This window comes from Bombyx mandarina, chromosome 11 (genome assembly GCF_030267445.1).
Source record: "Bombyx mandarina strain Sakado chromosome 11, ASM3026744v2".
In the NCBI taxonomy this organism is placed as follows: domain Eukaryota; kingdom Metazoa; phylum Arthropoda; class Insecta; order Lepidoptera; family Bombycidae; genus Bombyx; species Bombyx mandarina.
In genome coordinates, this window is record NC_143218.1 from 13,903,882 (window position 1) to 13,931,390 (window position 27,509).

Sequence of the window (27,509 nt, forward strand, 5' to 3'; positions counted from 1 at the left end):
TTATGTGTTTATATTTTAAAATGCGACTTCAACTTACATTTCTTGTTTTAAGTATAGATTGGCAAATGACCTAATTACCCCTTCCGATATCAAACAGCTAACAGAGCCTTACAGAATCACCAATTACCTTGAGACGAAGAACATATTGTAAGGACATACCCGCTGGTGAAGTTCATTAGGATTGTTGCTTTGCTAATGTATTTCTTTTTTAAAGCTTAGTTGGATGGACGAGCTCACGGCCCATCTGATATTAAGTGTTTACCGAGGCCCACAGACATCTACAATCTAAATGCCACCACCCGTCTTGAGACATAAGTTGTGAGGTCTCAAAAACAGGCAGGGTCGTGATACCTACTCTTACGAACTCACAAGACCACTAGTAATTGCGACTTAAAACCAGGTACATCGCGAGGTCATCAGTATTAGTTAAAAAAGAACTTTCTTAACGTAGCAGAAAGATTTTTAATTATGCTAGCATTACTTGATTAAGCTCTAACGTACACTAGGTATACCTAATAAAAATACGTTATTACCCTCTGATAATACTTATGGAATAGTTCTTATTGAATTTTGAAGCAAAAAGCTACATTCCCGTCATCGGAGTACAACCATTACCATTAATGAAAGCAAAGTCAGGCCCCAATGGTGGTCATCGCCGGACTAGACCGGCACCGTGTACCGATCCAATCCGCGGATCCATTCCCACGTCTAACGAGACTACCTCTATTACGTGCAACCTTTACATACATTCCTTGCACTTATTATCAATATATTAAGTAAATCGCTCAATTACGTTTTCAATCGCTTTCGACACTTTCGGTGTATCCTCCGACCGTCTTGTACCTACGTTATAAATTACAATTCGTTGCGCGGACTTAGTAGATGTTATTTAATGTGTTTTACGATGTTTTTGTGAAGAAAGCACTCGGAGGGTAATTATTTAGCAGTGTTGTGGTTTCGTGAGGCGAACGGCATGCGACTTAATGAGGGCCTTCGTAATAACCAACGATTATTAATATGGAAGCATAATGTTTTACTGAGTCTCTTTTTACGTGTTCCTTTCGTGTGCATCATTTCAGAAACAAGCACCAAAAAAAAAAGAAACAAGTTATATTCATGAATTTCATCTATCAATATTTCAGTAATCGCCAGTAGAAGACATTATTACATCATATTTTACATATAAATTTTTTCCTCATTATTGTCACATATTAAATTTGTTTTGTAGTATTTTAATGAAACATTTTTACCCTAATTGCCACGTTTATACTTTAGTATATACCTACGTTTTAAAATGCAAATTCTTATTTGAAATGTAATGGATTCCGGAATCTCATTCAAAGTAATGAGTGTGGTGATTGACTCTTCATGCTTTTGCCATTGCTAATTAAACAGTCATTGCTTCCGACATTCGATTCTAAATTGCGTCAACCTATTATTGCGTATTTCGTATACGCGGTTGGCTTTCTCTTCACATAAACGATATAAATTAGCAGTGATCGTTGGACATCGACTAAAACTCTATTGGTTCCTATCAATAACATTGTTGGAGTCTCATTAATGAATTCAAAAGCGCGCGTCTTCATTATGACAGAGTCGGTAACCATTGTGGCTGACTAGTTAGATGCGGGCCTCGCACTCGTGTGTGTGGGGCACACCGAATACGTATACGCGAATTGCGTCAATGTCGGAGCACACATTCGTAGTTATTTCCGCCGTACTTTTCTCACGCTCACACACTCATCTGCACTTGTAATTTGCACTCGAATGTAACCGCACATTATCGGTGTGTGCATGTTTATCGGGAATTAGTTCTGCAGCGAGCATCGGGGTATTAGTGGAAATTGACAGCACCACTGATTGTGAACTATGAGAATCTTGGCACGTGCACGACACATTAAAAATTTACTATATTAAGTGCCACTTTGGTAACGCTTGCAAAACAAAAATTATAGACGCATTTTCATTCGCGGCCTTTTAATTTGGAGTTCGTTGCATTATAATGACACGGTGTCGCGTCAATGAATGGCTGTCTTTTATTTTGTTTAACTTGACTAGTCGGTGTCAATACAAACTTGGTTAATACTGTCACAAATATATTTAAAAACTTTTTTTGCCATTCGCGAATTGTCGCTTTATTTGAAAATGACTTTTATGCCTGCCGCGTTTATAGTTCAATTTTAAGTTTTCATGGCCACGGTCACATGTAAAATACTCGAATCATTGGAGATTGTAAAGTTCAACGTTAAACGTTGATTACAATTGCATGCGCACTTGGTAATTTTTATTCATAAGTGCAGTGTCTCGTAAAACCAAATTATTGTAAACAGGCTATTGAACTCACAGTAAAACATAAGTACATTTTCCCGTCTTTCCATAGTTATACAAAGAAATGAGCACCATTTTACAATATTACGAATTTTCTTCCTAAAATCTCCGCCGTATTTGTTGGCGTATTCTTGTGTGAGCCACAGAATCAGTAATTAAATAAATAAATATCGCATAAGGCTTTTTTTTTTAAATAAACATAAGTTTTTTCTGCTCATAGCGTTTCACAATTGTATCTATGTACGTTTTTAACATTGAGTCAGTTACCAAATTATATGAGTAAATTATTTCATTGCTTAACTTTTTTTAAAGTCTGATTAGTTTTCGAACCATTTAGAAATAAATACCTCAAAATTTCTGTTTAAAAAACATTATGTGCTCAATAAATAATCTAAAATAAAACCATAATAAAATTTTAGAAAGAAAAACACTTGAGTGTACTAAGTATTTTATTAAGAAAAACAAATTTCCTACAATTTTATGGAAAATGTTTTTTTTATTTTTATTGCTTAGATGGGTGGACGAGCTCACAGCCCACCTGGTGTCAAGTGGTTACTGGAGCCCATAGACATCTACAACGTAAACTCGCCACCCACCTTGAGATATAAGTTTTAAGGTCTCAAGTATGGTTATAGTTACAACGGCTGCCCCACCCTTCAAACCGAAACGCATTACTGCTTCACGGCAGAAATAAGCAGGGTGGTGGTACCTACCCGCGCGGACTCACAAGAGGTCCTACCACCAGTGAAACGTATATACCGTACCATGTTGAAACGCATATAAAATATTTCTATTAAAATACTATTTATTTAATTTGCAAGTCCATGGCATAGAATATCCATAGACAATATCATCTAATCAAGAGAGACCTTTTTCTCCAATTGTCTTTTATAAATATGTTATTTGAAATTCGACATCATGTCTTATAGTGGGTGGCGGCAATCACTCTGATAACCACTTAACATCAGGTAGGCCGTTGTTTCGTTTGTCGTTTCATCACATTTTTTTAGTCATCTACAGTTCGACACAACTACATAAAGACGTAACCACTAATTCCACGCAGGACAAACTCAATGTTTAGTTATAAAAAGAAGTTTGAATCTCAATCTTATTAGATATTTATACTGGAAACATTCTTATAAGTAACAGGCTTACAGTCAGACGTATTGTACACCTTGCATATTTAGTACAATTCTGCTTATTTCTGCCGCGAACCAATCATTCCTTCCGATATAAAGGGTCGGGTAGCCGTTCTACTATAGAACTGAGATATCGACATCTATGATGTCTATAGGCCCCGATAAACCACTTTAGATGGGCCTTGAAGAAAAAAAACATAGAATTTAGAGATCAATGAGTGCCAAGCTTTATTACTCCTTTAAATTTGTGTATCTTTATTCGTTGTGGTTTCAAGATAAAAATCGCCTTTGCCGTCCAGAACAAGGGCCGTCTTTGATGGTACGTCATTGTACAAATATTTGCGATCAAGTCATCAACGTGCCGGGTGATTTCGTGGGCCAACCGTCCGTTAATAAAGCAAACACTAAGGTGTGGCCACAATAATTTGTAGAAAACTCAAGGTCCAATCCAATTTGAATCCACGCCTTATCAGAACAAACATCCTGCGGACACTATACCCAGTTTTCTTCAATTTATGAACAACGTTATCTCAGCTGTACCCCTAAATTATTTAATAATTTTTTTTGGTTATTATTTTCCGATATACAATATGGTTCTTTCCATTTCAAAGTTGGATTATTGCAGCGCCAATCAGAACAAAGTTACTGAACCGTACTTGCTATATCCTAAATTAGAGTAGGTAATTAGTATAACTAAAAACAATAAAACCCGATAAACTCTTTTTTTTTGCGTAAATTGGTCATGTCTCAACGTGGGTGGCGGGTTTTGGGATTTCTATGGCCTCCGTTTGCGATTTCACACCAGATATGCCGCGAACTTATCTGCTCTTATAGAGCACAAAAAAAACCCTCACAAAACATCTTTTACCTCATAATGTTTTAACGTGAACAATAAAAATAATCAATTATTATTTTTCTCGAGTCTTGTGACAGGCCCCATTGATTATCTATCTACATGCATCTGTCATGCGAATCAACATATTATTTTAGTAGTTCGTTAGGTATTTGTAGGACGAGTACCTTTGATAACTCTGATAACGTAGATGATGGCTTAATCTCGTTTTTAACGAATTTTCATTCTAGATTGCCTCTTTCCTTATCGGAATGCATCTTTATTTCGTTCGCTATTTACTGTGCCTTATTGATTAGATATAAGGTTTAATTTACGATGAGAGTCACGTTGCCAATTGTACGACTTATATTTGTCGAGTTCTAAGTTTGTTGGTTGCTTAATTGTAATAGTGTCAACATTGACAGCGTTGACAGGTTGTCATACGGATAAATTGATCGCGGCTGTTTGCGCAAATGTCAGTTAGATAACGATTACTATGTATTTTAATTTGTGTAGGCATTTATGATACTTCATGGGAACTTAAGTTTTATCGAACATCATAGAGAATAACCTACCTATGTTTGTTCGCATTTATATAAGAGCTCACGACACGAGAGACATGTTTTCCATTGAGTTTTATTATTAGTAGTAGTATTGAAATTGTTTACTATTTTTTGGGCATTTTTTAGAAACTAGATCGTTTGCCCTACCTACATCCGGCTATAAAATCTATTGATGCAAATATATAAAACTGATCCAATAGAAATAAGTGATTGCTGACTAATGAGGTGTGTTTTAACTGATCTTGATCTGACATTAATAAACATATTGCTTACCATATAGAAATTAATATTGAATTGATTGCGTACATTTAAAAATTTACCCAAAAGACATTTGACTCTTTTTTTCCTACCTAAGCTGATAGCCTTGAGAGGCTATTTCAGTGTAACCCTAACTAGTAGGTGAGTTCAAACCGGAGTGATGCTAACACTGACCCTAGCAAGAGCAGCGCTTTGCAGAATCTACCACCGGATCGGAAACGCGACCCACTGAGAAGATCCGTCGAAACAACTCAGTGGGCAGACGATATTTGACGAATCTTATTAGTTTTTTTTTATTGCTTTAGTGGTGGACCAGCTCACAGCCCACCTGTTGTTAAGTGGTTACTGGAGCCCATAGACATCTACGACGTAAATGCGCTACCCACCTTGAGATATAAGTTCTAAGGTCTCAAATATAGTTACAACGGCTGCCCCACCCTTCAATTGAAACGCATTACTGCTTCACAAGATGTCCTACCACTAGTACAAAAGATAAATTTACAATTTTACATAAGATCAATTAATTGTTGCAGGAGAGCATGTGATGCCGGCCTTTGACGCCCGGCGCCATGCCCACGCCGCTGCAGCCCGGCGGCCCCGCTAGCGGCCCGCCCCCGGAGCGCAAGCGGCGCCGCAAACGCGACGATCCACAGAGCTCAGCCGCGCTCGAACCAGACGACGACGACGGCGATATGAGCCCGGAAGAGGAGCCGCGCAACGCTCCAGCGGCACCGGCGGCGCCAACGCCGGCGCCCTCATCCGCCCCTGCGCCCACCTCACCGCCCGCCGCGCCCGATGCCGTGGACCTCACCTCCCGCCGTGACTCCCCGCCCCTCTCCTCAGACGTCGAACGATTTGATGGCAAAATTGTGTACAACCCCGACGGCTCCGCCTATATCATCGAAGATCCCGAAATGTCAGAGGGCGAAACAAGCTTATCGGAATTATCAAAAATTGAACCTGGGTGCATTGTCGATAGCCGTGATAGCAACGTCGTCGAAAAGCAGCTTGAATTTCCTCAAATAGCCAGTGCTTTCTATGTTTCAAGAAACCCATCGTTATACGGTGCACTTTATGGAAGACTGGCCGTTGAGAGAGCACGAGCCAGGCCTGACGCGCCTGTTATGCACAGCTATCGAGTGTTTAGTTTTAGAGGTGGAAAAGACACTCCTAGACCGTCATCCCCGCTAACTGAATGTCCAGTCAGCGTACCGGTCAAACCAATATTAATGTGCTTTATATGTAAATTGAGTTTCGGCTACGCCAAGTCTTTTGTGGCGCATGCCCAATCAGATCACAGTTTATCGTTACTAGACTCTGAAAGGGACGCTTTATCGAGGGAAAATGCATCAGCAATTATTCAGTGCGTGGGGAAAGATAAAGAACCACTAGTCTCATTTTTAGAACCAGTAGGAGCTGCAGCCCCATCTCGCATTTCTGCTTCAGGTAGTCCTGCAAATATGTCAGAATATTCAAACCCTTCAATAGACAAACGAGCAGAACAAATGACGCCAGATAGAGAAAATGATTCAATGCTACCTAATGGCACATGTGATGATAGAAGGCCTAGTCCAAACACATGGAGACCACCAAGGTCAATAGCTGAATCAACAATGATTCCTCAACATTCCTTGATCTCTGTAGCACATCCTCATACGATTAACGCATCAGTTCAACCACGAGCGAGTCCGAATTCTTCTCCACCGTTCCAAGCCACTCCACCGGCTTTCCTATCTGGGACAACGATAGGAGTTTGTCCGGACCATCTAGGCGGGCGTCCATCTGGAGCCGATTGTCCGAAGTGCGAATTAATTTTAAATTCAGGACGCTTAGGCGGTCCATTAGCAGGAATGCACAGTCGGAATTCCTGCAAAACATTAAAATGTCCGAAATGTAACTGGCATTACAAATATCAAGAGACTTTAGAAATTCATATGAAGGAGAAGCATCCTGAAGCCGAAACTAGCTGTATTTACTGCATAGCCGGACAACCACACCCGCGACTTGCCCGTGGTGAAACCTATACGTGCGGATACAAGCCCTACAGATGCGAAGTGTGCAATTACTCTACAACTACCAAAGGTAATCTCAGTATACATATGCAATCAGATAAGCATCTAAATAATATGCAAGAATTACAAAACGGCGGTAACCCAGGCGAGGGAGCTTTACCACCTGCACCGCAACACACGCCTCCTGGTGGGCACAAACCACCTCTGCCACACCATTCACCTCTTGGCCAAAAACCAAAACCGACCTTTCGTTGCGACGTATGCAACTATGAAACTAATGTGGCGCGCAACTTAAGAATACACATGACCTCCGAAAAACATACTCATAACATGTTGGTTTTACAGCAAAATGTTAAACATATGCAAACATTATCAGCGTTACATCATAGACAGCAGAGCCAACAACAGCTGGAGACTCTATTACACTTTCATGGAGGGGACGCGCCGCCTCCCAATCCAGAAGCTGCCCTCGCTGATATGGCTTACAATCAAGCGCTAATGATCCAACTGATGACTGGAGGTCCTGGACCGTCTCCTCCAGAATTAGGCGCACATCTCGACGTTGGCTTAAATCCTGAAGCTATGGAACCCCCACCAGAACCAGCAGACCCGGAACCGGAAAGGACCTTTCATTGTTGTATTTGCAATTGTTTCTCGACTGATTCTTTGGAAGCATTGGGACACCACTTAGCCCAAGATCGTACAAAAATCCGAGAACAAGAGATACTAGCACTAGTTGCGGGTCATTATGTCTGTAAGCTCTGCACTTACAAGACTAATTTGAAAGCGAATTTCCAGTTGCACTGCAAAACTGACAAGCACCTACAGCGGCTGCAGCACGTGAACCACGTTAAAGAAGGCGGCCCGAGAAACGAATGGAAATTGAAGTTCTGTGGGGCTGTGGGGACTGGTGGGGCTGGGGTCGGTGGAGTCCAGGTGCGATGCTGCGCCTGCGACTACTACACTAATTCGGCCCACAAACTGCAACTCCACGCAGCAGGAGCTCGACACGAAGCCGCTGCTCTATTGTTGAGACATCTTCGGGAATGCGCTTCGAGGATGCCACGGGAACGACCTCGCGTCTACCGCTGTGCGCTATGCGGCTTCAATGCCCCGCATCGACTTCCGCTGTTACAGCACGTGCGTTCGGTAAAACATCTACAGATGGAACAAATCCATCAGCTCCAGCGACGTTCCGAAGGCAAAGACCCGACGCCTGACGTCGCTGAACTTTTCCAAGTCATACCTCAGCCCCAGGAGTTGTCATATGAACAACAGGACAATGGTAAGATGTTTTGGATTTTTTTGTTTTTTGTTTTATACCTAACTAGTTTAGTGAAGACGGCGTACCATCTACCGTCCTTGGTAATTAAATGTTGGAATTTTAGAAAATCATAACTAGAACTCGTGGCAGGACTAAGTAAGTATCGAAACTACAGTCGGATGTTTAGCTCGAAGTAACCTGAGTTGTAAATCTATATCTTCAGATAGTAGCCTCCGTAGTCATTAAGTAGATATATCAAGGATCGATTTAATGAAAAACGGATCTCCCTCTTAAAAAATCATTAAATTAATGAATTAAAATAATTAAAGCAATTAAAAAGCCATCTTAAAAAAAAAAGTCGAAATCGTACTAGGCACTTATTGTACGATGTACGTTTTTATTTTCAAGGGAAGTAGGTAGGTACGTACTGAATAAATTTCTTGTTAATATTTCAACCATGACCGAGCTATTGTTCCTCTTGTTTCCTCGATTTACGTCTCTGTGATTGCAAATATTAATTTGTATCAGTTTTATAATGAATAAATTTCGATCTATTTATTAATTATTGGTGGCAGTACCGTCCGCTATGAGTTGCCAAGCAATGCATGCGCATGCGCATTCTACAACTTCACACACTTTCCGCCAGATGGCGCTCACACCCACTTTAGTAAACAATAACACGACTACAAATAACCATTTCGATAACTATTTATTATACCTACACTAAAAAAAAAGCATTTCGTAACATTTTATTCTGTAAAGCGTGAAAATTCCATTAAAACTAATTCAACCAAAACCATTACCGGCGTTCGTATCGATAAAGTAATACTGAGCCAACTTATGAATGTAATTTCGGAACGTCACTATCGGTTTCCAATTTAAAGCAATTCGTTCCTTAATCAATTTCGTTTTGCGTTTTTCGAACTAGACTTCTGTGGATCATGTTAGTAAACATTCTTATTTTACTTTCTTGTTATTATCAATACTAGTGCTCCCCTGGTAGTCGAAATTCGACTATAACTAATGGAAATTATAAGTTTGTACACTATTATGATTCTGTTCTCAAGGACTATTATACTTCTTTAATCACAGATTTCGTCAAAACTACACTTTAGACAAATATTAATAAAGAGAAAACAATATTTAATCTATTCTCAATTTGACAGACTATAACTGACAGACTGCAAAGAAAAGTTTGACAATAAACAAACAGTATTCATGCGTGTGTGTGTCAAATATATGGTAGTGTGTGTAATGTTTTCTTTATTGATTTAATGTATCTTTTATGCATTATTTTAAGAAAATATTAACATTGTGTACTTCTTCTCTATAATCTCTATAAGTCTGGGAAATTTCATACTTCTCCGTCCGCGCAATTTTCGTAAAAAGGGGTACAAAGTTTTTGCTTCACGTATTAATATATAGATATATCCATGACGTTAACAACAGTAAGTAAAATCATTCGTTTAATTATAAAGTGTATTGATGACGTTCGATTTGGAGAACCAATCTTTATTTTAATCGATGAGCATTTAGCGGAGAATTCGTAATCACAATAATGAGATAATTACACACGGACAAAATTAAATTTAAAGCGCGGAACATTAGAACAGGTTTCTTTAATAACACACGCCTTACACGGTGTCGCCACAGTCGGGTGCAGTCATTGGTTGAAGGCGGCTCCGCCCCACGAGCGAGGGAGACGGACTAAAGATTTGAATCAAGAACGCGAATTTTCCATAAGTACCGCGCGCGGGACAATGACTCGCATTACGTATGTGCCGGTCGCGCATTAAGGATGATTGCCCCTTGTGATGAGGCTGCTACATCATCGTACAATGTCGACGGCCGCATCGCCCTACGCATGTTTATGGCCGCGGTGAAATACGATAACCTCCGAAAGGAACACGAAACCAAAAGAAATTCCCACTTACACCATTGTACCGAGCATGTTTATGTTTATTACTTATTTTCACCTTATTGAGGCGACCGTTTCAATGATCGATTTTGCTATAAATTTTTGGTCAACTCATTTACGGTTCAACGCGAAACAGACAGTTGAATGCAACGAAAAAGTAAGCTTACACAGTGTAAACAAAAAGAAATGTTGCTTTAGTGTTGGCTGCCAATTTAAATCAGTCGCCTCCTGTCTCACTGTTCCGCCCCTCGGTAACTGAGTCATTAGTAACAAGGATCTCATCAATACAATCAAAACCAGAATTCAAACCGGTCTCTAATTCAGGCCGGTCACAAACTCTTAGCGGGTTTTTTGCTCATCCGCCAAAGAGAACTTCGTTTATAATACAAACTGTATTCTTTCATTGTAAGATGTCTCTTATAATACTTGAATTTATGTCCGGTGTTTCACCAATTTCATATCTTACAAGAATTCCATTTTTATTATATCCTCTTTAAGATCACAACCCTATTATGTGACGCGACCTTGCGCTGTTGTAAAGAAAATTCAAAAATACAGCCTCTGAAAAATCTAACAACAAACCTAAAACTAGTATAAGGAGCGATAGTGATGAGCTCCCATCAAACGGATTAATAGCTAATGTGACGTCAACATACACACTATAGGTCCAAATAGGCTGGCTAGTTTAAGGTCTACCTAGAATTGGATTTGAATATTCGGATTTGGAACATTCCAAAACAATCTGTCAATTCATATATAAAATACGCGAGCGCGTTTGCATGCACATACACAAAAGAGCTCAAATGATCGAATTTTGCAACACACGAACTATTAATCGAAACTGATTCAACCCAGTCGGTCCATAGCCAGTGAACACTCAGGCTCCCATTGTATCCCTGACGCCACATTGTAAAAATTCTGACCTAAATCTCGCGAAACAAAACTCGCACTGCACAATACTGCTTTACGATGCTATAACGATGTGGTGTTTCCTTAGAAAAGGCCCTTTGTCCATTGACAAAAAGCGTCCAGAGATCGCATTTATGAAGACAAGTTCTCTTTACCTGGCCATTGTTCTATGCTACTACCAGACGGTGGGTCGGCGATTTTACATCATAAATAATTACATTCACTGGACACTCCGGCTTGGATTTAGGGTCAGTTGCGCTATGATTATTATTACGGGTTTATCCCTCTCCCCATCATTAGTTGTAACGGTTTTGAATGCTTAAAACTATAGAACGGGTTCCTGTGTTGGGGGGTCGACTGGTTTTAAATCCACTGGACTGTGAGACGATTTTTGATTTTAATTAATTTTATAAATTCAATTCCCCAAGTCGTCCCGCTTTGATTTAGTAACTCACATATTGGCGTGCACGATTTTAATATATGCTTAAAATAAAAATCGCACTGATGATAGTTTTGAAAATAAAAATAATAACAGCAATTTTAAATTTCGTCTCTCTACAAGAACAAATATGAAATACAATTATGAAATTATAAGCTTATAGTTTTATTAATATGCATTTATTTACTGAACTGTTCCCATTGTATTTGAAACCGTTTTATCCAACGTCCTTATTTAAGCGTAAACAATGATACATCGAAGTCTTTCACACGCTGCCCCGGACTTATCCCTGGTCAAAATAATAATTGCAGTCTCACATATCTTCGGTAGCTTCATCTCCCTCGTGCACGCCGCGACTTATACGTTAACTGTCTCGATGCATCTGATCCACTGCGAAACGAAATATTCGAAACCTTTTGTAATAATGAACAATGATTGTTTGCTCGTCCTATATCTTCTTTGTGTGCGAAATTACAATACTCTTGTTACGATGGCATTAATACAGCTATGCATGTGTGCGTGCGGGATGGATAGAACCGATACCTTTGTCTTGCCGGGACGTCGCAAACAAAACGAATCCTAATAATAATATAAAAGAGAAGAATTTTATTTTTAACTTGAGTTCAGAAAAGTAACAAACGATCGCACCGAACAATAGCTGGTTTCATTTATAGAAATAATCTTTTTTGTAGATAAATCTCACGTAGATGTTGTAGATTTAAGGTGTACAGACATTTCCTTTTTCATTTGGTTTGCGGATTTCGTTGAGGGAGGTTCGTTTATTCGTATTAATTAAAATTATTTATATAATGACAAATAATCAGTTCTTTTTTTGTCAACAGACACCAAAGAGCCTATTGATCAGAAACCAGAACTGACTCAAGAACAGAAAATGTTGCGATTTCTCGAACATCACCATCAACAGCAGCAACAACAGCAACTTCAAACACAACAACAAAATCAACAAGCCTCAAATGACAGAGACGAAGAAAGGGAAACTCCAGGACCTCACGCGTGTCCTTACTGTAATTACAGTTGCCCGAGTGAAGCTCGTCTACACGCTCATGTCACTTCCGTGCACGCTGACACTGCACGTCATTTTATTTGTCCTTTATGTCAAGATGCCTTCAAGGATCGACCTGCCCTAGAACGACATGTAATGCAAATTCATTCAGTCAATTCAGAAGGCTTACAGAGGCTACTGCTTTTAGTAGATCAAAGCCATTGGCTAAATGGTGGCACCCAGCAAAGGGATGAATCTCGACAGGGTGACGAAGATAGAGAAATATCATCTCCACGCTCAGAGGGCAGTGCTGATGGAGAGATGGAACGGTGCTCGACATGCAGCCGGACATTTAGAAATGTAGATGAATTATGTCAGCACCAAAATGAAACAGGACATTTAGAACTCAAGCAAACGCCTCAAGGGCCGGGCTACGTTTGCTGGAAGAAAGGATGCAATCGTTACTTTGATGCAGCCCACGCTTTGCAGAATCATTTTCGGGAAGCTCACGCACGAAACTCGATCGCTAACATGTCAGTATCAGAGAAACATGTTTACAAGTATCGTTGTAACCAATGCAGCTTGGCATTTAAAACAGTGGAGAAACTACAACTGCATTCACAATATCATGTCATCAGAGATGCGACAAAGTGTGTGCTGTGCGGCAGAAGTTTTCGATCTGTACTCGCTCTTCAGAAGCACGTCGAAACTTCACATCCGGAACTATCCGAGGATGAGCTCACTGCTTTTAAACGTAGCTTAGCATCGAATCCATTGATGCAGGCCGGACAAGGCACCGCTCTCGATGCTGCTACTGCAGAGCTTCTCCGTAAAGAAGCCCTAAGAACACCAGACGACGATTTAGCTGATATGGAGGATAGAGATTCAAGTGCGACTGTGGCCGATGAATCCGGTCACAACGACGCTGAAAACTCTGATGATTCAATAATTTACAAAGATCAACAATTTTTGGAAGACTACCTAAACTCGCAAGCCATGGCTGAAGATTCATATAATGACCCGAACAGGAAATATAAGTGTCACCGATGCAAAGTGGCATTCACACGTCAGTCATATTTGACAGCTCACAACAAAACCTTACTGCACAGAAAAGGTGAAAAATTAACTTATCCAATGGAAAAATACCTTGATCCAAACAGACCTTTTAAATGCGATGTATGCAAAGAATCGTTTACTCAAAAGAATATCTTATTGGTACACTACAACAGCGTGAGCCATCTACATAAACTCAAACGGGCCATGCAAGAACAACAGAATAATAATAATCCTCCCGTATCGCCTGGAGCGGGTTCGGCGCCCTCTAATCTAACATTAACTCCCAAAAGTACTTCGAGTGAAGAAGACGATCGTAAACGTTACAAATGTAACATTTGCAAAGTAGCATATACTCAAGGCAGTAATCTCGACATACATATGAGATCAGTCTTACATCAGACAAGGGCTGGCAAGTTGCAAGAATTAGCCGCAACTGGACAAGTCGACTTGACACGACCATTAGTAGAGCAACCAGATAGAAAGGACCCCGCTAAAATTTTACAAGACGTGCTGTCGCCAAAAAATACATCCCCTTCGTCTACGAGCAGTGGGGGACCGCGATCTTCACCCCCCGCCCGGCCAGGTAGCCCTCGTTCCCCTCGCGCAGGTAACGCCGCGTGCGATCGGTGCCACGCGTCATTCCCGACTGCGGAGTTACTCGACGCACATCGTGCGTCTTCATGCCCGTTTAGCGATGCGCGGGCGCATTCGCCGTTAGGTGAGGCAGAAGCTGCGGCATTGGACGAAATGGTCGCAAAGGGCAATCCGCCCAAACGTAACTCGCAAATGTACAAACAACTCTTAGAAACCTTCGGATTCGACCTCGTCATGCAATACAATGAGAACCAGCGACGAAAGCTACAAGAGGAACGTGAAATCGCACGCGCGCCAAGTCCGCCGCCACCGCCACCTGAAGAAAAGCCGCCGGACGGTGAAAATAAATCGACATGTCAACATTGTAATAAAGAGTTTTCTAGTGTATTCGTTTTAAAAACACATTGTGAAGAAGTGCACAAGGATAAAGTGCCATTGGAGTTTTTGGAACAGTTCGCGGAACAATTTAAGTCGGAATATGAAAGGAAATCAGGTGCGCCAAACTCGCCGCGTGCTGCGTCTCCAGCACCACAAGGTGAGAGGTCGCCGTCGCCGCGGGGTGACAGTAGTGCGAATTACAACGAGAACGGAAATGCGGCTGGTGAAGCCCAGGCCGGTGCGTTGCTAGCTGCTCAAGTGCAAGAGATGCAAGCAGCGCTGAACATGATCCAGTTACAACAGCAGCTGGGTACGATACACCCGATGGTCGCACAAATGCTATCTCTGGGATTGCCACTAGGATTGAATGTCGGGGCATTGGCTGCAATGAACCTGCAACCACCTCTGGTACCAATAATGATGCCACCTCCGCCCTTTGATGCGATGTCTTTCGCACACGACGCCCAACTCAAACAACAACAACTGATCCAGCAACAACAGCAGGTACGATTTTTATTGAATATTCACTACTTTTTTACTTTCTCTAATTCATATGAACTAGATAAATACATAATAAGTCACGTGTATCAATATTTTAGAAACGATACAATTATATAATGTCTAATATATTCATAGTCGGCTTTAACTGAGCTCATTGTGTTTACAATTCATTTCAATTGAAAACTGTAAACAAAAATTAAATGAAACAAAATTAAAAGTTGCAATGTGAAGTATCAACTACTATTATCAAACAAACTTTAAAAAAAGTTAGGTTTTTTTATTGCTTAGTTGGGTGGACGAGCTCACAGCCCACCTGGTGCTAAGTGGTTACTGGAGCCCATAGACATCCGTACAACGTAAATGTGCCACCCACCTTGAGATATAAGTTCTAAGGTCTCAAATATAGTTACAGTTTGTTAGGTTTTCTTATTAACACATGTAAAACGTCATTGGGGTAGATATTTTATTCAACAAAAATGCGAATTGTAACAAATCGTGAACCGACCGAAGAATAAAGTCAGTAATGAGAATTAAATATCTACACCATGGTGAGTTAAATTCTATCCAAAAGGATCACTAAGAAATCTAATCTAAGTTTATTTATTTAATCAATTTCGATGGTATTTTATGTTTTGAAGAATATTAAAATGTTGAAAATCTCAAATACCCAAAACTTATCTAAAGCTAAAGTTAAATATTAATCGTTTCCTAGTAACAAACAATGAATGTCTCAGTTGTTGTCAATTGCAGCCCCTTATTGTGCCTGCTGGCTTCGTCTGTCTGTCTAAGATCGAGCGAGAAGTGAGCTTATCTGACATCGCAGCTAGTATTTTTCGTACACATACATCACTTTGGATTCCTAAATTCGACTTTCCATGAAATTTTCAATACTTTCCTTCCGCATATAGTCTTTGACTTGTTTTCTATTATTGTCAACATTATATCGAGAGGTGATATTATAACCTCTTTGGTTAAAGCGACATGTCGCTTAATAATCAACATTTATCTTTGTAATAAAAGGTGCGTTTTATTTGATATTAGCATCAACAGTTCGATTTTTTTAATTAAACTACAATTTATATTATTCAAATAGTAAAAGAAGTTTTTTGTTAAAATACTTTTTCTAAATTTTAAGCTTTAAAAATGTCGCTTAAACCAAATAGGCTTTCTTCACCCTTCGATATGTTAATGTAATAACAAAATACTGAACACGTGTCTGTCTCATCAACGTTAACTATCTTTTTTATGAATTTCGTTTATGTTTTAAAGGCAAAATAAAATGTTGTTGAAGACAAATCATATGAAATTGTAGCTGCCTTTCATTTCGGAATTTTTTTCTTCTTTCAATTTAAAATGATCAACTCAGCGTTTCAGTATTGTTCGTAATTGATTAATTGATATTAATTAATGAAAATCTCAACTGTTCACTAAATTTGAAATTCAAATAAAAATATTAAACACTTATGTATTTATGAAAATAAAAGTTTAAATCAGGTACTTTGGGATATTTTTAAATGTTAGTTTTTACTTTGACACCTATATATGACTTGATTACGGCCAACAATCTGACCTATCCAAGATAAGCGTGGCGAGTTAACTTTAGCTATCTGTTTGCACAAAGTAACAGAGCTTCTATTGTTACGTATATCGGTCGAAGCAACAAAGATTCCAGTTATTATTCAAACTTACCTGCCAACAATAAGGGGCCATAGCTCTGTGGATAAATGAACCCTTTAGCCTGTTTTGTCCCCTTAAAAACACGTTTTAGTCTTATGGATTATATCTATTATTTCGCAGCACCCAAATGTTTATCTTTGAATTTTTTTTTAGGCAAATGCAGCGGCTGGACAGAAGCGAGCCCGCACTCGTATCACAGACGAACAACTCAAGATTTTACGAGCACATTTCGACATAAATAACTCACCAAGCGATGAGGCCATCGCTAAAATGGCCCAACAATCTGGACTTGCCACTAAGGTAATCAAACACTGGTTCAGAAATACATTATTCAAAGAACGACAACGTAATAAAGATTCACCGTACAACTTCAATAATCCACCATCTACTACGTTAAATCTTGAAGAGTACGAGAAAACTGGCGAAGCAAAAGTTACACCTCTTGATTCATCTGCCAGCTCGGATGAAGGCAAACCACCGCCTGAAAAAAAAGCAAAATATGAAGAAAATAACTCTATAAATCATCAGGAAGTAAAATCTGAGCCTTGTGATGAACCTACAATGGAAGAAAAATTTAATTCATATGATGATCGGCATCAAGAGGATAAAAGTTTTGTTTTTCCTCAAGCACCTTCTCAAAGCCCAGCTCCGATAAGCCATCCTGATAATCATCATAATATTTCTCAACCATCGTCTCCAACACATATATCGTTGAATTCATTAATTCAATCGCAACTTGATTCAATACCAGCAACGAGTATACCGCAGCCACCACATCCGTCAATGTTGCCACCTAAGTTAAATCCAAATTTCACGTCCCCAAACTCCGCGCCCCCGAACGTCCTACCTTTGACCCCAAATCGCAGTCTGAGCCCCGGCAGGGGTCCAGCCGATTTCGGACTTTCCGGGGGCAACTCGAACGGATCCAACAGCTCGGGGTCTTCTGGCAAACGCGCCAACAGAACTAGATTCACTGATTACCAGATAAAAGTTCTTCAAGAATTTTTTGAAAATAATGCATATCCCAAAGACGATGATTTAGAATATCTTTCTAAGTTGTTAGGACTGAGTCCGAGGGTCATTGTTGTTTGGTTTCAAAATGCTCGTCAAAAAGCAAGAAAAGTATACGAGAATCAACCTGCAGCGGATCCGCCGGCAGGAGCAACAGATGATGCTAATAGATTTCAGCGCACTCCCGGTCTTAACTATCAATGTAAAAAGTGCCAACTAGTGTTTCAACGATACTACGAACTAATAAGACATCAGAAAACGCATTGTTTTAAAGAAGAAGACGCCAAACGATCAGCGCAAGCTCAGGCTGCTGCAGCACAAGTAGCTGCAACATTGAGTAGTGAAGACTCCAATTCAAGCACCGTAGAACATCATAATCCTCTTGTACCAGTTTCACCTGCACCCCCTCGAACTCCCACTCCAGCTGCGCCTAATTACCCTGTTTCTCCAGCGCCACCAACCACTTTAACTCCTATAACTCAGTTACCGCATCAAACTAGAGAAGAAAAAGATGGAAATTTTCAATGTGATAAATGCAACCTGGTCTTCCCTCGATTCGATTTATGGCGAGAGCATCAACTGGTTCACATAATGAACCCAAATTTATTTCCTACTTATCCGCCAGACTCCCCTTTTGGGATCTTACAACAACATGCTCAACTTCAACAGTTAAATGCTTCGTTAAGCAATGAAGAGGCACGTCACCCTTTAGTCGCAGCACTAAATCAACAAGTAGTGAAAAGAAAATTTGATGAATTTGAGGAAACAGATACTGGAGAGCAACCAAAAGACAAAAGATTAAGAACTACCATCTTGCCAGAACAGCTTGACTATCTCTATCAAAAATATCAAATTGAATCAAATCCTTCAAGAAAAATGCTTGAAAATATTGCACGTGAAGTGGGTTTAAAAAAAAGAGTGGTACAGGTCTGGTTTCAAAACACCAGAGCCCGGGAAAGAAAAGGGCAATTCCGGGCTCATGCCCAAGTTATAAATAAAAGGTGTCCATTTTGTCCAGCTTTGTTTAAAGTGAAAAGCGCGTTAGAAAGCCATTTAAGTACGAAGCATGCTGATCAGTGCACACGAGGCGAAATTAACGTAGACGCACTACCAGATGAAGAACTTAGTACGGAGTCCACGCCAAGTTTTGGTTCTCAACAAAGTGACAGGCAGCAAAATTTTTCCCAAGCGGGGGCTCCCATGTTGCCCCCTATTTTCCCGCCTTTTCATTCAGACATGGAGAAATTTATCAAACAGTACAGTGAAGAATCGATGAAACGTTATGTGAGCGAATTACAAGCTCATGCCGCTGCTCAACAGAACGGTGGAAGCAACGACTCCTCCGATAGACGCCCAGAACATGGAAAATCAGAGATCCCTTTAGATCTCAGTAAGCCTGTGGATTTATCACGACCTGGGTCCGACGCAGATGAGCGTTCAGATACTGCCTCCGAAACAATGGAATTCTATGAAGAAGACGAACCCTCATCGCCTATCATGGCCGGTCAACCACAAACACCTCGTCCACCCGGTAAACGATATCGCACTCAGATGTCATCCTTACAAGTGAAAATCATGAAGTCACTGTTCACGGATTACAAAACGCCGACGATGGCCGAGTGTGAGGCGTTAGGTCGCGAAATAGGCTTACCGAAACGAGTGGTACAAGTTTGGTTTCAAAACGCACGTGCCAAAGAAAAAAAGGCGCGCTTAGCAGCTGGATTGGCGGAAGTATCTGATGCACCTCCCCCGGAAGAATGTCGCGTGTGTGATTTTAAATATAACCACAAGTATTCGGTGCAAGATCACGTGTTTACACGGGGTCACATCGCGGCGGTACGAGCGCGATTGGAAAGCGGCGCCAGTGTCGGTGACGACAGCACGTTCGCACTGATGCAAATGGCAGCGCGTCTTGACAGCGGCATGGGCGGAGAGCTTCACAACGCGTTCCTGCGGCCGCAGCTCGCCGGCAACGGTGAGTGCACCACTTGACCAGGGTCTGACTCGTATAGCGTGCCGGAACACTGTACGACTCAGGGTCTAATGTAGTAGAACCTCGTAGCGGCGAGTTTCGCTCGACCGTAGCATTTCAAGTAGTAGCAACTTCGCAGCATTGAACCCGGTTCGAGCGAAGCTCCTTTGGTGTCGTGACGGTCGTTGCTATTTTCCTATTAGTGAGTTCTTTCTGTAAATAATCTGTCATTGTCAAGAATTTATTTATATCTTACTTTATGTTGGTTTTTTAATGAAATAATAAATAAATAAAAAAGTTGTCTTCCAAAACCAAAAAATAACATACAAACTACGTCAAAACTATTGATTTCAAATTTAGTAATCGCTAATGGCGGCACGTAGGAACTCGATTCAATCTCAGAAATCGCTTCGTAATTTCAATAATTATTAGAATGAGCATTCGAAACGGGGCAGCGTTGCACGACACAACGCCAATCTGACGGCTGCATCCATGTTGTGACAGTTTACGATTGTATTGTTTTTATTTCGAATTATGACAGTTGTTTGTTGGTATTTATGAGGCGAGAGTGATAGACAAGTATTAGGTGGATGAAATGGTGCGTTCGCGTTGTCATCGAGTCGCTAGAGGCGGGCCGAGCCGGGTCGGTGGGAGGTTCGCTCTTACCCGCCACTATTCAAATGCAAACGAAACACAACAATGGTAGGAGTTAGGACGCGTGAAGGACGTCGTATATCTGACGCGACCGATCCGACTCACATGCATTCCGCTCTACATGAATAATCAATTATTTAAATCGTCGCAATCAACAGTCTTTCATTCGAGTGACGGGATAACTTTAATTGTTTCTAAGATTAAAACTGTAAATAACAATAGGAATTTTATTAACAAACCAACATAACGTAGCGATGATACATTTATAGACTAGTAATCTGTTGCATAATATTATTCTTCCTAGTTGTTTATATTTAAAAACTCCTATTAGGTATTAGCGTTTTTTTTCGATTGTTGTAGAATTTTAATGAAAACCAAATTATATATCTTAGAGAATTTAACATTTTAGTTATATTTTAAATGTAAAGTCATAGAAAAGCCTGAAGTTTAACTATTAAATAAGGTGCCTTGTAGGATTCGAGTGTTTTGTAAATTATTATTTGTGCTCCACTGTAAATATTTATATGTAAAAGTATACTACTAGTTTGGTAACGTTATTGATAGGTACTGCACTGTAAAATGTTCGCTTGCAGATAGTTGATGTGTAATTAGATAGTACGACCTAAGCAAAGGTATAATAAATATATTGTTTACGTGTAGAGGCATCTTAAGAATTTGTGATATAACTTGTATCTAATTAGCTTAGGTACTTCGTATGTTTTACGATTGCCTCCGACAAAGGAGCGATGCTAGCAGTATCAAAATAAATACAGGCATAACGTTTACAAGTCTGTGCACTTAACATAATAATGAAGTCTTTATTGTCGCGCGGGGTCGCGCCGGCTGCAGTTTTTTGCCATTCATCAGACATTTACATAAGTGAGCCGTTATTGGGGAGTTAGGTGATATGCAAATATTTTCTTGAATACCGAATGTCGGCTGTGTAGGCTTGCTCGTGGTGCGCGCATGCAAGTCGTCGCACGCGCCGTGGGTGTCGCCATTATTCCTTTATTTATCCTTCTATTCTTTATGTGAAAGTTTGTTTCCCGTCACCTTCAGCCACCGCGATACACGTCTTATTGATCTTTCAAATGCAAATGTCAAAATTGGGAACGCCGAACATAATATTATGCTCATAGTTTCATTTACGTTCCAACGAATAAGCGCATAGCAGCCGATTTTGAATATTAAAATGTTTATTTGCATATAGCCTTTTTTCTGTTTGTAATTTTTTTTTTTGTATATTATTATTTTGTTTTTTTATGTTATGTTTGTATTTATTTTTGTCCTTTAGTTTTACTTTTATTATTTTGTTTTGTCATATAGATACATATAAAATTGCACGTTCGTGCTGTGTAAAATGTGCGATTGATATTGAATTAGCCTCCACTACGACTTCCATTTTAATTTAATTGTATAATTTAATTTTAATGTAATTATCTGCGATCTGCATTTACTGTTATAGAGGTGATTATTGCTAAATAGTTAACGAAACAAAGCCCTGTGCCAGCCAGTGATTGATTTTTGTGTTTAGACGTACAAATGCGTCTTTTAGTAATCAAGTATAATTCTTGTAAACTGAATAGTATTATTATTATTATCTACAGTTATTTTATTTGCAGAATTCGTTGAAATAAATGCAATATTTATATTATTGATTTATGTTTTTTTTTTTTACTTTTTTGTTTCCTTGGTTCCTTTATCCTTTTTATATCTTTTGTTTGTATATTTGTATTATATGAAATGCAATATTCACTGACAAAGGGTATTAAGACAAAAATCTTGTCTGTCTCCTGCTATGAGCTGAAGAATTACGGGATGCTTAGGGACAGGTGAACACAGAGCGCGGACCGGCATCTACATACAAGCGGACAATGGACCAAAGTACCTGCGACATCTAAAACAATAAAGTCCCTTTATCTTTGTCCATTTGCTCAACCAACATCTCGAAATGAGAAATGAAAGTTTACTTTTGACACCTGGTCGCTGTGGGTGGCGAAATATTTTTGGAAAAAAAAAACAAAACAAAAAAGGTGAACAATACAAACCGTCAATAAAACAGATTGCTAGTTTATTATTCATATCTATTTAATCGTGTTATGCTTAAAAACGAAAACGATCGTTACGGCACTTACAGCTTATGCTATATTCAATATGTTAGATTCAAGATTCGAGCTATTTTGACACGTCTATCCAAAAATAACATTTCTTACTTAATAAATTTTTAGTGATCCCCTACTTACAAAAAAATAATTATACAAGTCTGTGAGAGATTTGAGTTAAATAGTGTTTTAAAACAGCTGCTGCAAGCCGGCTATATACTATAACATATTAAAGTTTACAATAAAGTACTCGTATTGCTTTTCCATCCATAAATTCCGTGTATGCTCAATGCAAACATATAGCAAGTATGGGGCACGAAAAAGAACTTAATTAAAGATAAACATTTTATATAACTAAAATGAAAAATGATGGAAGAAATTATCCTATAACAACTAGCTGACAACCTTGAGGTCACCCATGGTCCGATATCAGAGATCTTATTTGCGACATACGGGGAGTATATATACGAGCTCTTGAATGAGCTGCCCTCCACCTTGTTTCTCTACTGCTACGGCATGTCCTTTAAACGAACTTCGAAAGAGTTTTAAGTGTTTGACCGCGAATCATCTACGCCCCTGGCTTTGTCTGTTAGACAATCCGTTTGCTTCACTTCCTTCGATAATAACAATAATAAAAAAAAACGTAACAGTCCTTTTCTCTTGACAAATTTACTAACGTAGCGAAAAATGAAGCCGAGCAACACAAAATACTTAAAAGAACAATCTTATTTATAAAACAATTTGCAAATTTGACAACTTTGTGTGTGACAACTTTTTTTTCAAAGAGAATGTGAGTACGTTTGCAGCGTGCTATTAAAAATAAACACCACTTTTTATATCGTGTAAACACATCACTAGTGAAATGAAATATAGTTTTTGGCATAGGATAACCGAAATGTTTTTTTTTCGGTTCTAGACAAAATAGTTTTCATACAACGTATATAAAAATGAAAGGTTCCCACTGCCTTATTTTCCACAGTAAGGACTTGTTTTACTGTTACTTAAATCGTCTCGTCTCTCATAGAGGACTCCATACTGTGACGTCCGGTAACTACTTTTAATACTATTGACTCATGAATGCGTCTGCCACCATCGCTCTCCGTATGAGGCTTATAAAATATATGGCATTTTTTCTATAGTTTCTCAAAATTAACTATCATGATTTACAATTTAGTAATTTAATTGTCTCTCTTCCCGAAAATTGGACATAATAGCATATAACAAAATTAAAAATAAATAATTTTCGAGCTATGTGCTGCCCATTCTTGTCGAATTTGATATGTCATTAACTATTTCTTCAGATATACAAAACAGTTCGCGATGCAAATTTTTTAAAGTAATCTGTCTAAATAAAAGTATTTGACATTTGCTTTCGAAAGTCGAACACTGAATTCGATTTAAAAAAAAAACCTCTACCTCCCACTCACCCATTCCAAGGGTTCATTACAAAAAATATTAAATTACAAACGCACAAAGAAGTAAAACTAATGTTGAATAAAAACGTTCCCGTTACTGAACCGACTAATTACTTCATTGTGTAATACAATATACATAGGACGTGCTTACCAGAAAATAAGGCTTTTTGTCGTATAACAAAAGATTTTTTTTTCATCGAATCAATATCATGTCGATAAGTAGGCAGATCAATGAAGCGTTTTGCTCCGAGCCTTTGGTGTTCTCGAAGGAAATTACTGGAGTTATTCGAATTTAACTAACAATCATAGGAAACGAATTTAAAATAGGCCCGGAGAAACTTAGAGACAATTTGGAACTATGTATAAAAATATGATAATTGTAGAAAACTGAGCTACTAATAAATTAACAGAGAGCTTACATAATATTTTTTATAAATACAAAGCGAACCTATTTAGTCAATGGTGATGAAATATTTACACATTTCAGATATATTTTTTGTATCAATAAAGCCACATTTACATTAGATAACAATAAATTTGTTAAATTTACTCAAAAACGAAAGACTCAGCTAATCTTGTTGGCGGTACATGATATTGGGACCAACGTTGGTCATTCACGTCACCAATTCCGTAGACCTACCCAACCCAGTGCTAATGAAAATACCTCATTTTACAAATGACATATAAACACTGAGTGCCACGTGGAAAATACGTAACATCGACTTCTGAAATCGCACTATGGGTAAATGCAGTGGTTCCCATTGATAGCTTGGAATCATCCTATACCTATATTTTTACGCACCTTCCAAAGAACAGTGAGAGCGGTAAATTCTCTCTTAATATCCATTTGAAGAAATTGTGTACACGAGTACTAACAAACTTTTTGGGCCTAGGGACTAATTTTCCAATTCCAAAAATATATAGGTACTTTAACAAATCAAAAACTATTCTATTATTTCTAATTTAACTTAACTTATTAAAATTACCTAATGAATAAGTTTAATATCATTACTGAAATATCAAATATAAATTAAATCATATTAGGGTTAACAAAAAAAAAACAATACCCAAAGAGGATTCAACAGATACAATTTCAAATGTCACCAACAAACGGTTGACAAAACGCCTCTTTTGAATCGAGGCTCCAAAAGGATAATAACCGTAGGCAACGTATACGCTATTGATGTACTAGTCACTGTGTCATTTCACCGTCTTCTACAGTCCAACTTGCCTAATTTCTACCGCGAAGTAGCTATGGAATCATGTTTGAAGGCTTTATTGACCGTCTTTGTGTAATAGAATTTCGACTTTAAATTACGCTACCCATACTTTATTTTCTTATCATTTCGTAGCACAATTCAGTCTCCAATTGATGAGTGAATAGCTGTTGCCCATTATCATTACAACGAGACTTCCTCAGTTGTCATTGCCATTACACCTTTCATATCATAACTGTTGCCAACAGCGGATACTCGGCTAACGTGAAAAAAAAAATTACATTTGACCTCACGTACTTTTAAAAAATACTGCATTTAAATCAACACCTACCGAACTGACCTTTTAAAGATTTCGTGTTGGTTTTTTAACTCAAAACTGAGGTTGTTCCATATTTCTGAGGTGGTTTTTTTTTTCTTAGGCGTTTACGCTCGTACGACCAGCCGATCTGTACACAACATTCATTGATTTCACTAGATTTCGTAAGTAGGTGTTATTGTGTGGCGGCACGACGGAAAAAAAACAGCTGATGCCAGATCGGTATCTATTGTATGTCGAGAGGCAAAGTTGACGAGAATTTAGTCTTGCATGTATGATGTCATCTCGATTATTTTCACGTACAGAATTTGCCTAAAATTTAACTGTACCTGATTACTTTTTAAAAACAATTTTTGCACGAAAAAAAAACAGGACAGCTATTTAAAACAAAACAGTAGAGTTATCAATATGTTAAATGTTGAAATGGATGTGTGGAGTGACAAGAATGGACAAGATAAAGAATGAGTATATCAAAGGAAGTGTGAAAGTAGCCCCGGTAATCGACAAAATTAAAGAGCGGACGGTTAGCGTGGTATGGACATGTGATGCATAGAGAGAAGATGCATATGACTAGGAGATGTATGGAAATGGTAGTGCACGGTAGAGGGGGAAGAGGTCGACCGAAGAAGATATGAATGAAGTACGTCAATGACGATATGAGAGAAAGAGAGAGGAGTAAGTATTGAGATGTCGACTGATAGAAGAGAATGGAAGACAAAAATTATCTGTGCCGACTCCACCTAGTGGGATAAAGTGGAGAAAAAGAAGAAGAATGTAAGTTTACTGCTACCGCTAAATGTTTTATCAACATTTAGCGGTAGCAGTAAACTTACATTAACTGTTTAAAATAGACGTTCGTTCTTATTTATGGTAAGCAAAACGTAATTGGATATTACCTCTAGGTCTTGATATTGTAATAAGTTTTGCTAACTCGACTAAAATGTAATGCTAGATGGCAGGGCGGACTCTGGAGTCACGTCGGGGCGCCCCCACCCATTAGCCGCTCCAAACCGTATCGACAAATAACCGCCAATTATTGGATCGCTCTACAATCTTTTTACAATTTCTTCTCCGTTCAGCGTTATTATATTTCTATTAAGCCTTTTTTTGTAATCAAACTACTAATGATTCGATTCCATTTCCTAGGCGGACGTGCCGTCTCTGCAATGTTAATGACACTACGTAATTAGATCCGGATGGTTCGAGGTCGTTGACTCGAATGCGGTGCCCGACCGGTAGATAATAGCAAAGTGTCAATTTTACTAAAAATATGGTAATTTACACCGGCAGCCATTTTGTTTCATCTCAAATTGCTTGAGACAACGCGGGCGCGACCCGTAATGAGGTAAAACCGTTACCTCTGTGTGCCAGTTGTATTGTGTTACGAACATAAAGAATAATCAAATACAAATAATCGTAAATAACTGGCTGCTTATAAAACAGGTTTGACACCTTACATGTTAAACCTATAGTAAACATGTAAATGCCTGATAGATACACAATCAGGCAGACTATTCTATAGTTTATCGGCCGGCGCAGTCAGTAAACTCGTGTCGTTAGCCGTTGAAATCTGAACAGAATCTGCATTTAATGTGAACACTACTTTAATGACCTTAATAAAAACTCGCAACTAAGAAACTAGGAAAATCGTGACTGCGTTAACTGGCGTGCTGGATTCCGGTTTCAGCAATTAGAAGTTCAATCACCTACGTCAATAAGGGGCGAGCAGGGACGAAAAAACTTATTGTGTCCACAGTCATGTTTCAATTTGTAAAATTGATTTGTGATGCGACCAGCATCTGTTCCCGTACTTGGATAGACGCATTTCTAATCAACGCGACATCACGAATGTTTGGATAACAATGGTTCGTTCTTGTGAGTCTTTCGACATCGCAACTTATTCGACAATCGTTTTCCTGTATCTATACTAATACTAATAATAATATTATAA

The 27,509-nt window shown here is 39.0% G+C and overlaps 1 protein-coding gene across 2 annotated transcripts in view; it reads left to right on the forward strand.

The window, feature by feature from the left end:
* zfh2 (Zn finger homeodomain 2) overlaps positions 1-27,509 on the forward strand; it is a 142,179-nt gene that overhangs the window by 32,218 nt on the left and 82,452 nt on the right. For both annotated transcript variants that reach the window (XM_028180552.2, XM_028180553.2), the window contains exons 2-4: positions 5,654-8,417; positions 12,505-15,197; positions 17,025-19,857. In XM_028180552.2, coding sequence (XP_028036353.2) covers positions 5,690-8,417; positions 12,505-15,197; positions 17,025-19,857 — 8,254 coding nt within the window. In that variant the 5' untranslated portion in view covers positions 5,654-5,689. The remainder of the gene's footprint in view (positions 1-5,653; positions 8,418-12,504; positions 15,198-17,024; positions 19,858-27,509) is intronic.